The sequence below is a fragment of the Haliotis rubra genome, unplaced genomic scaffold, assembly GCF_003918875.1.
Source record: "Haliotis rubra isolate DU_JTF1 unplaced genomic scaffold, ASM391887v1 Scf67, whole genome shotgun sequence".
NCBI classification, from domain to species: domain Eukaryota; kingdom Metazoa; phylum Mollusca; class Gastropoda; order Lepetellida; family Haliotidae; genus Haliotis; species Haliotis rubra.
This window is the reverse complement of record NW_025767379.1, coordinates 1,700,452-1,713,738: the sequence shown is the minus strand read 5'-3', so window position 1 is coordinate 1,713,738 and position 13,287 is coordinate 1,700,452. Positions and strand designations below refer to the sequence as shown.

The 13,287-nt window shown below is 39.5% G+C and overlaps 1 protein-coding gene across 1 annotated transcript in view; it reads right to left on the bottom strand.

Annotated features, from left to right (window-relative positions):
• Positions 1-13,287, bottom strand: part of LOC124257686 — a 69,450-nt gene that overhangs the window by 31,616 nt on the left and 24,547 nt on the right. The window contains exons 5-13 of the mRNA XM_046691819.1: positions 8,238-8,332; positions 7,585-7,781; positions 5,325-5,403; positions 4,097-4,202; positions 3,809-3,892; positions 2,662-2,811; positions 2,219-2,335; positions 1,860-1,939; positions 918-984 (exon numbers count right to left, since the gene is read on the bottom strand). Coding sequence (XP_046547775.1) covers positions 918-984; positions 1,860-1,939; positions 2,219-2,335; positions 2,662-2,811; positions 3,809-3,892; positions 4,097-4,202; positions 5,325-5,403; positions 7,585-7,781; positions 8,238-8,332 — 975 coding nt within the window. The remainder of the gene's footprint in view (positions 1-917; positions 985-1,859; positions 1,940-2,218; positions 2,336-2,661; positions 2,812-3,808; positions 3,893-4,096; positions 4,203-5,324; positions 5,404-7,584; positions 7,782-8,237; positions 8,333-13,287) is intronic.

Below are 13,287 nucleotides of genomic sequence, written 5' to 3'. Positions count from 1 at the left end.
CAACCAAGATGGCTGCCCCCACACTGAGCCAAAAAAGCTGAAAAACACACAAATTAGGCAAGAAAAAAGAAGGTACACAAAAACAAGCATGAAACAGAAGGTGGAAGAACCCTAGAGGTATCAAAACACCCAAACATGCCACGTGGAAAAACTCGAACGGGGACACACCCCAAGCCAAGTGAAAACATAAACACGAGGTAGCCAGGTAAGTGAAGTTATTTGTAAATTATGTTCTTCACCCACAGAGAAGAGACATAAGATAGAAAACATACATACCAATAACTTTAATATCTGGAAATCTATTAGTAAGTGTCTGAAACTTAGCGAACCAAAAACGCTCTGACCAGCAAGACGCTTGAAGTAAAAGTGATTTTGACGTTCTACAGAATGGCGAATCAACGACTGTCTGATCTCTTTAAGCGGAGCTTGAGGTAATATGCATAAGACCTATGGTAAGGTAAGTTAAAAATATGACTGTCAGTAGTGCTTGCATTCCCTAGGTCATGGAATAATGACTGTCAATAGTGCTTGCATTCACTAGGTCATGGAATAATGACTGTCAATAGTGCTTGCATTCCCTAGGTCATGGAATAATGACTGTCAATAGTGCTTGCATTCCCTAGGTCATGGAATAATTCACTAGGTCATGGAATAATGACTGTCAATAGTGCTTGTATTCCCTAGGTCATGGAATAATGACTGTCAGTAGTGCTTGCATTCCCTAGGTCATGGAATAATGACTGTCAATAGTGATTGTATTCCCTAGATCATGGAATAATGACTGTCAATAGTGCTCCTATTCCCTAGGTCATGGAATAATGACTGTCAATAGTGCTTGCATTCCCTAGGTCATGGAATAATGACTGTCAATAGTGCTCATTCTACCTGAATCATGCAAAACTGAATATCTGTATTACCTAGCTCGGCCGTGGTGCCAATGACAGATGACCTTTCACCTTTGCCTTTACTTGTCGCTGCGTAAACCTGAAGAAAGACATTACACTTATCATACAATCCGAGAGAATGATCAGATATGACAACTTGATGGGCTGCTATAAACAATATTGCAGTTATAGTACCATCCAGGGATTTATCAAGGCCTTTCAGATGACAATATATGGTGCCAGGTCTGCACCAACTCTTATCACAAATTCCAATTCAGCCACGTAAATAATTATTTTAATGTAGTTAAAGTTCAAAGGGAAGCAGGTCTTTGATGTTTACAACTTTGTCAATACAGTGACAATCAATCGTGCTGACACTTAAAGGAGTGAGTGAGTGAGTGGGTATGGTTTTACGCCGCTTTCAGCATTATTCCAGCAATATCACGGGAAGGGGACACCGGAAATGGGCTTCACACATTGTACCCATTTGGGCAATCAAGGCTGTAACCACTAGGCTACCCTACTGCCCGACACTTAAAGGAACATTACCAGGAAGAACCTTGGATTCAAACCAGCAATCATTTGATCCTGGCATATGTAAGGGACACAACTCTGTAACACAGCTGTGACATGCACACCAGTGCTCTTTCTTTGCCCCCAAGTTAGCCCTTAGATAGATAACTCACACGACTAGATCAGTAAGATCACAGGTGGTCCAGTTGTTAAATGCAACATAAATTGCTGTACAGAGTTGTGTCTGAAACTTATGATCCTGGATCACTCCAGTGATGTTCCTCGTGGGTTTGACCAAAATGTCTGAGACCTGCCTCACTTCACATCACCACATTAAGTTCCCAAGCGAGTGTATAAGCTGAATAATGTTCAAAGCAGCATCAATCTAACTCATTCACTCTTGTCAAACTGTGTACAATTCATAGTCTTCTTTATCAACAAATTGATCTGTGTCTGGCTCACCTGGACTTCATACGATGTGTTTGCTGTGAGGCTTGTCAGGATGATAGAGACGTCTGCTGTGTGGTCAACTATATTCCTACCTGAAAGCAAACATATTCAAGAATGGGAGTTGATTTTTATATTGAAATCCTCCCCACCAAACATATATTGGTTCTGAAACCTGATTTCGGCTGACAACAGACTCACAAAGTTTCCCAAATGTTTTCTCATATGAATAGGTTCAACAGTATATTATTCCACTGAAAGCAGAAAACAATATTTTCCTGTAGTACTGTATGCTGGGATGGGTACGTGAAAAAACCCAGACCAGACTCTCAAGTCGTTACAAGCTGGTTATTCACATGCATCGACTGACTCACCATAAAACACATTGTATCCCTTTAAGACCCCATTAGGGTGTTCTGGGGGATCCCAGCCCACCTTCAGCTGTGTAATGGTGGACCCAAGGATCTTCAGGTCTACCGGAGCAGACGGCTCTACAAACAGAAACAAACAACGCGAAAATTGATACAAACCTGTAGATTATATGAATTCTTTGAAGAAAGTCCTCCTTGGGGTACATATAAGCATTAAAATGTCCATTTTAAATCCTACGACAGTAACGAGAACAATGAGCCTCTTCAAAAACATTACAGATGGTGAAAAGTCTTGATTTCATCAACACACAAAGATAAAATGCATGTGTGTCTCTTTTGGCGAGAAATATGCACTTCTTCATTATTGTAGATAATGACACAAACATGTAATTCAAAATAGTCAAAATGTTTTTGCATCCTTTGCCATTCAAAGGGAGACAACTCACCTGCCTCCTCAGTAGTAACCTGAACTGTGTCAGTGTACTGGCTCTCATCCCCCTCAGTGCAGGCTCGCATTCGCAGACTGTACTGGGTGTACGGGGACAGGTCGTTCACCTCGCAGCTGCACTCACGCCCGTTATACACGCAACGCCCACCTGGGATCAAACAGAATGCATGTTATGGTTGTTTTGTACGCCACACTAAATATTATTCCTTCCACATGACAATGGCCTGATAATAATTGAGTCTGCACAATCAAATGATTGGTACGAGCAATGACCCAAACCATCAGGGCAGGATGACACGCCACTGTCCCCATCACTAAGCTAATCCATATAATCTTACCTCACACATAAATGTCGTTTTCTGATTGGCTGAACGCTTTTGTATTATTTTCAATGTACCCCACTTACAAGCGAGTAACATTTTCTATGTTACCCACTGGGAATGCCGAACTGTGGGAATTCATTTGGTACTTCTTGTTAGTAATTCTTTATCGTGAATAATGAGTCATGGACGACGCATGGAAATTACCGATGTTTTGCGAATGCAAATCGATGGAATGGAGATAACTGTCCCCCTCGTGACCAGTGAACACTTCTAATGCCTGGCATGTGTCACCCCTATGGTGTCAGAACAAAGCCAATCTACCCACAACATACAGGCAAACAGAACTTGGCAGATCAATCAACACTAAACCTTATCATACATCATTCCCGCTATAATACACCTATATAGCCCTAGACAGTATTATATCCCACAATAGAATTTTACAAATAATCCAGATTCAAAGAAAATTTTCAAATAACTTGATGCCGATGACAGACATTTGAATGGACTGTGATTGACACTGATTTGACCAGTATTTCACAACAAGTCCGAGGAAAGCGTGAAGCCGTACAGGTCTAACATATTTACACTCTTAAACATCTGTACAGTGCTGAGAAAGGCATTTATGGGATTCGAACCCACAAGCACAGGATCCAGGATTTCCCAAGGGACATAACTCAAACTGCATCTCAACTGGGCCACCCATATCCCCCCCTGAAGATATGTAACTTTGCAAAGGCTCATTAGGTAACATCGTTGACATACTGTTATCCAATTTGTTCACCATAGATATCATGTTTTTGTGTAGTGTTTAGCACCCACCTTCAAACAGCTGGTAGCGGACATCAAAGCCGCTCTTGGTTGTGATCTTGTCCCAGCTGGCACGTAGTGAGTAGGGACCCGTAACTGTAACACAGCATTGTAACTTGACACACACAGAACTTAAAAGTATCCTGAAGATAGTCAGGCCAATTTTTTGTCTTACAGAATGGACAAATTTACCTTTACTTGAAAAATTGGAAACAAAATTGTATGAATGATGATGTTGGACTGATTTCAATAATACGTAGGTGCATCTCACAGCCCACTGTTGTATACAAGGCCTCATACCTTGTACGTGAGGCGGTGCCGGCTTCTCCAGACGTTTCAGGATCTCCAGCGTGATGATGACCTCCTCTCTCAGATCAGGATTCATGTCCTCCCTCACCTCCATTGCCTGGAACACAAGTATCCTGTTACCATGGTAACTCCACAGGAAAGGGTATCAAAGGGGCATAAAACCAAACTCACTCTCCCTACATGTGCAAATGAATGATTGAGAATGTGTTAGTTGGGTGTCCGAGGGTTTGGATGGGTGTTTGGATGGGTGTCTGAGGGTTTGGATGGGTGTCCGAGGGTTTGGATGGGTGTTTGGATGGGTGTCCGAGGGTTTGGATGTTTGGATGGGTGTTCGAGGGTTTGGATGGGTGTTTGGGTGTTTGGATGGGTGACCGAGGGTTTGGATGGGTGTTCGAGGGTTTGGATGGGTGTTTGGGTGGGTGTCCGAGGGTTTGGATGGGTGTTCGAGGGTTTGGATGGGTGTTTGGGTGTTCGTGGGTTTGGATGGGTGTTTGGGTGTTTGAGGGTTTGGACGGGTGTTTGGGTGTTCGAGGGTTTGGATGGGTGTTTGGGTGTTTGGTCGAGTGAATGAGTGGAAAATGGAACTCATTCACTCAATCTTAAGATTGAATTTCAGAGTCTAAAAGATGACCGACCCTTCAGCTTCAGTCAGCCTCAAGAGGCACATCGTGAATGTTACCCTGATTCCATCCTCTATACTTCCAGAACTCATATTTCAGCAAACCTACATTAACCATGGATGCATTCCAAGGTCCTTGCAATCACAAATTACCTGCCCTTGATTTTCCTTGACGTTTTACCCATCAACCAAACGTCAACATAAGGGACTAGGTAAGGGGGGTAACTTGTTTTACCAAGAAACCAAAGGCACTGCTGTTATTAATGGACATCAAGACATCCTTTAATTCCTTCACAATATTTTATAGGGCTTTTTTTTTAGTGTCAGTGAAATCGTCAGTGAAGACTGGTGGCTATGTTGTTATCGCAAACTGGACATTCGAATTGGTATGTTAGGCCTATTAGCATAGCTAATAAAATTGGCAAATAGAAATCAACGGTAATCTGAGATTGTGTGAAGCCCAAGATTGGATCCAGGGGTAGGTGTTTGTTTACCGAAACCTGAGCCCTGGAGATACAGAGGATGGGTACATCCCAGCTTATGAGCTACTGTGATACAAATGACAAACACAGAGAGACATAGATTGGACATCGGTCTTACCTTCAGGGCCAGGTGAACTGTGTGGTTTTCTCGTAGTTTTAAGCACCCTTTTGGTTGACTGGCTAGGGTTCTTAGAGTCCTGGAAATACATGTAACCATGGTTACTAACAACATGGTATACAGATATCTAAGTTAATTCCATGCAGATTTCAAAGAGAGGTACTTGTACTCAAAATGTTTGAAAGTTCAGATAGAACTCATTCAGCTTCCCCACAACAGAGGTACAAATAAGCTGCGTATCTGCGTAAATTACGCAAATATTTATATGAAAACTCAATTCCTATTAAGTCTTTTGCGTACAAGTACGCTTGAAGTTTTGAAAGTACTCAATAAGTTTGATCTTACATGCGTACACACATAAATGTCACATTTTAGCTTGCGTACCGGTGGTTAGATAAAATAACTGAGGTATATTGAGATGTTTTATTTCAACACGTGAACTTGGCTACTTGCAGTCTTTCTTATCGTTTCTCATATTACAGATCAAATATGAATAGCAAACACGTAAACCAACATTTAAACTTTATTATTTTTATACAAATTTATGGAAAATGGCAAAATACCCAATTGAGTTGGATTGAGGTGGGTACAATAGATTTGGTTACTCAAAGGAAAATTAGGATACCCAGTTGAGATGAACACAAGCGAGTACATAATTCAATGACCTACAAAGTTATCTGTAGCTCTGGGGTTTATCATTTATCATATGTGGGGACCAGGTCTGAGGACATAGTAGAGGGTTTATCATATGTGGGGACCAGGTCGGAGGACATAGTAGAGGGTTTATCATTTATCATATGTGGGGACCAGGTCTGAGGACATAGTAGAGGGTTTATCATTTATCATATGTGGGGACCAGGTCTGAGGACATAGTAGAGGGTTTATCATTTATCATATGTGGGGACCAGGTCTGAGGACATAGTAGAGGGTTTATCATTTATCATATGTGGGGACCAGGTCTGAGGACATAGTAGAGGGTTTATCATATGTGGGGACCAGGTCGGAGGACATAGTAGAGGGTTTATCATTTATCATATGTGGGGACCAGGTCAGAGGACATAGTAGAGGGTTTATCATTTATCATATGTGGGGACCAGGTCTGAGGACATAGTAGAGGGTTTATCATTTATCATATGTGGGGACCAGGTCTGAGGACATAGTAGAGGGTTTATCATTTATCATATGTGGGGACCAGGTCTGAGGACATAGTAGAGGGTTTATCATTTATCATATGTGGGGACCAGGTGGGAGGACATAGTAGAGGGTTTATCATTTATCATATGGGGACCAGGTCAGAGGACATAGTAGAGGGTTTATCATTTATCATATGTGGGTTTATCATTTTATCATATGTGGGGACAGTCAGAGTAGAGGGTTTATCATTTATCATATGTGGGGACCAGGTCTGAGGACATAGTAGAGGGTTTATCATTTATCATATGTGGGGACCAGGTCAGGAGGACATAGTAGAGGGTTTATCATTTATCATATGTGGGGACCAGGTCTGAGGACATAGTAGAGGGTTTATCATTTATCATATGTGGGGACCAGGTCATAGTAGAGGGACATAGTGGGGAGAGGACATAGTAGAGGGTTTATCATTTATCATATGTGGGGACCAGGTCAGAGGACATAGTAGAGGGTTTATCATTTATCATATGTGGGGACCAGGTCTGAGGACATAGTAGAGGGTTTATCATATGTATGTGGGGACCAGGTCTGAGGACATAGTAGAGGGTTTATCATTTATCATATGTGGGGACCGGGTCTGAGGACATAGTAGAGGGTTTATCATTTATCATATGTGGGGACCAGGTCTGAGGACATTGTAGAGGGTTTATCTCAGTGAAGTGAGACACAGACAATGTCTAACATTTGGAATCCATTGTACATATGTTTTGTTTAGATTGTTGTTTAATGCCACACTCAGCAATATTCCAGCTATATGACAGCAGTCTGTAAATATCTGGACCAGACAATCCAGTGACCAACATCATGAGCATCGATCTACACAATTGGGACATGATGACGTGTGTCAACCAAGTCAGCGAGTCTGACCACCTGATCCCGTTAGTCGCTCTTACGACAAGTATGAGTTGCTGAGGACCAATTCTAACCCGGATTTTCACGGGTTTATACAGATGTAAGTCTTGTTCACCTTGCATCCAGTCAAACTGTTAGTGTTCAAGTTTAACAATGACATAAACAACAAAATAGGAACAAAGTAAAATTAATGTCCCGCCAACGTCCTGCTACCTACATTGCAGCGAACCAGCCCGTCTCACTGTCCTCAGCACTCAGCAGCTCCGACAACGTCCGCAGCACCTCATCCACGTAGGCATTGTTCAAGAGACGAGAATGACCCTCAGAGTTAGTTGCTAGGCAACTCAAGGCAAAACATGCATTTTTACTGGCTCCTGTGTCCTCGCAGCTCAACATTTTTGCTAAAGATGAAATCTGTAATCATGATGACAAAATGTACTTTGATTTATTGCTAAAGTCCAAAAAGTAACTGCAAGATAAAAACTCATTTTTCATATTTTATGACTTTAAATAAATATGATGTTTTGAACTGCAATTTGTAGACTTATATACAACTGTAGATTTACAGAAATGTTGCTTTCATCAAGATGTAAAATTTGGTAACTAGTTCACTCATGTCCCTAAAACTTTACATAATCTTTACATGAACTTTAAACTTTGAACCCATTAAGATCCTCGGTCAAGGTCAATGAAAACAACAACGGTGTGTAAAAAACATTATATTCATAGTTTTATCTGTACATTTTGACAGCATATCTTAAAAACAACTCCAAAAAAACAACCTCAAAACAATTGACCTTCATCAAACATAGAAACAAGCTTATTTAAGTAAATATTTTCAGTTTGCAAAACAACAAGAGCAGTTCTTACCATTTTCTCTGACTCGTGTAACGAGAGCAGTCGTTTCCTTCCAACATCCATGTCACACAGTCGACCAATAGCAAACGCAGCATTCATCCCCCTCCCTGACAACATACACAATCATTTATACATTTACCAATTCTACTTTGGGTAACTTCAGCCATTACTGTAAATAACCAGAACTAACATAGCGTCAATAAAAATTTCTGTCAAATAAATCTAGAATGGATATTACCCAGAATTGGTATTCCCTAAACTTTGTTTAAAGTTTTGTCTCTTTATTACATAATAAAACAATTACAGACTTTATACAAGGTCATAACATGTTTCTATGGGCAAGAAAAAACAGCACTGAAAATGGACAGCCTTGGGCATCAGGCTTATGACCATTGCTGCAATAAATCGGCAACCTTTTGGACCCTGAAAGTGGGACCCGCGGTGGCGTGGAAGCTCGGGGGCTCAAACCGATGTGGAGTCGCCTCAGGTGCTTTTCTTGGTGGTAGTAGCAAATATTATAAAAAATGACATATTTATCAATCTTGACAAGCACAATGTTAACATTGCCTTTTTGGACCTCAAAGTCTGAATCTGTATTATTGTCAACGGTTCTCTCCTCAGTTAAAATTGAAAAGCTGTCTCTGAGGATTTGTTTCAAATTGAAGATGTCTGGGGCACTAAAGAATCTAAACTGGCACCATCCTCACAATCAACACACAAGCACCAAGAATACTCCAGTTATACACAAGAAAACTACAACCATAACTGGACATTCTTAGTCTTTGTGCAACCATGTCATTCCATACCATTAAGTTATATAAGTCCCTAGCTAGCTAGCTTCTCTTCTATCTACAAGTAGATAAGGCTAGGTCACTCTTGTATGTTTCACTAATTAGGTTGCTTAAAAAATATACCGGTATATAATCTACAAAATCCTCAGAAGAAAACACTGGTGTGTCCCTACACAAACATTTCAATATTAACAGAACAGAGTGTTAGATTGTAAAGGTCAATTAAACATTGTCAATAAAAACATGATTACAGTATTTCTACATATTTACTTTATGACAGTTTATCACATTAAATTCCACAGACCTTATTCAGGGGAACAACATGGTTCTGACCTGGGTTTCACCCTGCATCTCTGCTGTGTGGATCATACATCAACTACCCCATAGCACAGATGCAAGCAGATCAACCCAAGATCCATCTGTAAGGTTCTATAGGACAAAGCACTGCGAAAACACAGATAGTGTCTTGATACATCACATACCGTATTTCCTCTATGAGACGCCCAGGTTTCTAGGCATTTAGTGCAGCTAACCTTGTGTCTACCTGAAGCTGCCATCATTCAGAGGTCTGGTTACTATTCAGTGTAATACTGGCAATATGACAACTCACAACTGAATCTCACATTCTGTGTGCGTTGGAAACCCTGCATTTAATAGAGGGAATACGGTATTGATAAAACTAATATAAATGGGGCATCTTATAAGGCAACAAAGAGAGTCTCAAGCTGATGACAACTTTGACTTAATTCCAATTTTAAGGAATCATATCAATGTATCACTACAGTCAATATTTGTATCATGACTCAACAAGGGGTATCATTGCCATGGTTACTGACTTAAGAAAATACAGCAATCCTCTCATTAAAATAGTACAACATACAGTCAGTGGGTTCAGAAGTTTCCATCACATGACATCATGACAACTGCCATCACATGATATCATGACATTAGCTGTCATATGACATCCTACCAACTGCCATCACATGATATCATGACATTAGCTGTCACATGACATCCTACCCAACTGCCATCACATGACATAATGACATCAGCTGTCACATCACATGACATCAGCCAGCACATGACATCAGGACAATAGCCACCACATGACATAAAACTGACATCACATAATGTCCTGACAACTGCCATGACATGACATCATGACAACAGCCATTACAGGACAATGGCTATGACATATAGTGACAATGGCTGTCACACGACATCATGACAACATCTTTCACATGATATCTTGGTAACTGATGTCATCAAGACATGAATGCAAGTGAGCTAGCACCTTGCTCAACTGTAATCACTCTTTAAGCTAAATTTATATCACTTCTAAATGCCATTCCAATAACCAATAGATGCACTGAAGAGTCTGGTATCATATCTTGTCAGTGGTCGTTAACGTTTTAACTTTTATTGTTCGCAGCTTCAAACAAATGGAGAAAATCTTTCTGGTCAACAGTGAGTGCTGTATGTCTCCACAAAACACTATCTGTCATACTTTCTCTCACTTTTAACAGAATAGAATTACATATTATCATCACACACTGGTATTTATCAAAATCAAAGTTCTAAACTGGTGAAAGTATAAATGTTTACAACAGACAAAATTGTTAGATCGACTTCAGTGGTGTTGAGGTGAGCAAGAAACCAACAAAGCCACACACATAATCTGCTGTGATGCCACTGTCAACATGTACTTTGTCAGTTCCTCCGTCTACAGTAAAACAATGAAACCACTGACTGTAAAAAATAACTCGCATTTAACATGGCATAATATATTCACATCAAATTCTATATATTAAGCTGATAAACTGGCTGTACCAAACAAAGCGCTTGACTCACGTGATCGGAGCATGAGGTCAACTGGGCATGCAAACAAGACATTGTCTACCAGCGCCCAGTTCTGTCCTGGAGCTACACAACACACATATGTATAACATACAGAATAGGTGCTTAGCTATAAGGGTAGTGAAGGTACAATAACAATACCTACTTCATGTGTTACCTACCCAAAATGAGCAGGAAACAGACTTTGGAACAAAATGTCTGTAGGATGGGTCAGGTTTAAGACGTCACTGTGGTTTATTTACCATTCAAGGTATCTGTTTACATTTGCTGCCGCCATTGTTGCATACTTTCAGAAAAACAAATTAGGTGTAAAAACAAAATACAAAAGACTTATCAACCATGTGAACATGTTTGAAAATGTAAGATATGTTATATTTGGGATTACTCTTTCTTAGTAAAGTACAGATTCTAGTACTTTGTTGGGTTGAGTACCATGTGGGATTCAAACCCACACCCTCAAGTAAACACTTTTGGGATTACACTTTTACAAAATATTGTGAATGTGTAATGTTTCACATTAGGATTACACTTTTACAAAATATTGTGAATGTGTAATGTTTCACATTGGGATTACATTTTTACAAAATATTGTGAATGTGTAATGCTTCACATTGGGATTACACTTTTACAAAATATTGTGAATGTGTAATGTTTCACATTGGGATTACATTTTTACAAAATATTGTGAATGTGTAATGCTTCACATTGGGATTACATTTTTACAAAATATTGTGAAAGTGTAATGTTTCACATTTTCAGTGTACCAAATACTGTACTTTATTCCTGATCCAAATTTTACTTAATGACTATCACTAGTTATGTCACACAAACCAGACTGAAGACAAAACTACGACAGCGACTGGGCCAGGGGTTTTATAACTACAGATCAGAGATAAAATACCCTAGACAGTCGGGGATGGGCAATATTTTAGAAATGTCAGCCCAATATGCAAGGTGTAAGCAATATTTCAGCTTACACGACAGCCCGTACATACACCTCAACCATGTATACATATGAACAACAAAAGTGAATTCTTTGGATTTGTAATGTAAATAACATGGCTACAAAATGCAAAATATTTCTGACTTTAAGTGCACCCCATAAACATGTTCCATGTCAAATGCATCACCTGTTTCAAGACAGATTATCCACATGTAAGTAATTGGACATAATAATAATTTGTTCCTCAAATTTTACAGTAAATAGTGAGGAAATAATTTCCTATTTATTTATTTCGTAACTGTTTCATGTTAATGTGACACTTCTTTCACCTGGTGTATAAATCTTTTACTGACACAAGGAATGATAACTACAATGGCCAATCGGACTAATGCAAGTGTATTTTGATCCAGGCCACCTTGTTATTATTACTGGTTCACACATGCAATGAACAGATTATACTATCTTGAAACTACCTTTCTATGTGTAATTCATTCAATTCAGACTCAAACACTCCACAATTGGTCAATAATTGCTGCAGGTGACAACTAGACACATATATTCGTACTTTTGCTTTTGACAATATTAACATGATATGCACTTGGAACAATGCAGGTAAGTGTTTATAATGTATGCCACAACTATAATGCTTTACGCAGTAGTTCGAGTGACTCAGATTCCTGTTAGACGTCGGCCCACAAGAGGCTACCAAATGGTGGTCAGTTTCAGTGATGTTGATGATAGCTTGTCACTAAACTCCTGCAACATGGCAAGTTACACATATTCAGTGTGCAAAATCGTTTGCTAGCCAGTTGGGCTAGGTATGCCTGAAAGTTACTAGCCCACAAAATAATTCACTAGCCCGAAATATGAATCTGGAAACTAAGCAAAAGGTTACAAAAAGGAAAAATACCATCAAAAACAAATGACCTCATGAAAATTCACAAACCAGTCAGGCCAAAGACTGTGGAGATTTACTGGCCCGACTGGATTTCTACTAGCCATGGGCTAGCAGGCAAGTGGTTATTCCGCATACTCCTCATATTATCAATCACTAGACTGTCTATTCATGCTTGGCTAATAGTCTCTATATTTGTCAAATATTTCTGAGAGATGCCCTTTGCAAAATGAGGCAATTAAGAGTATATAGGGCACTCTCCCATTGCATTTGAAATCAGTTATTTTCCAATCAAATTATTTTCTCTATGTTTCATTATATGGTTTTGATGAAAATATCAGCCTTTCCAATCAAATGTATTTGGTTTTATTTTTACCCAAAATCTTAAAAGTTTGTGAACATTCTCAACATAAGCTACAAAGGTTTACTGTTTCATCTTTAACTGGGCTTTACATGGGACAATGATATGGTGGAGTCAGTTATTGCAAGCAATATTTGCCTTACATTTATTCACTTTGTAATATATTTCACTTAATTGTGTTGGGGTACTTCAGTTCAAAACATCGTAATAATTCC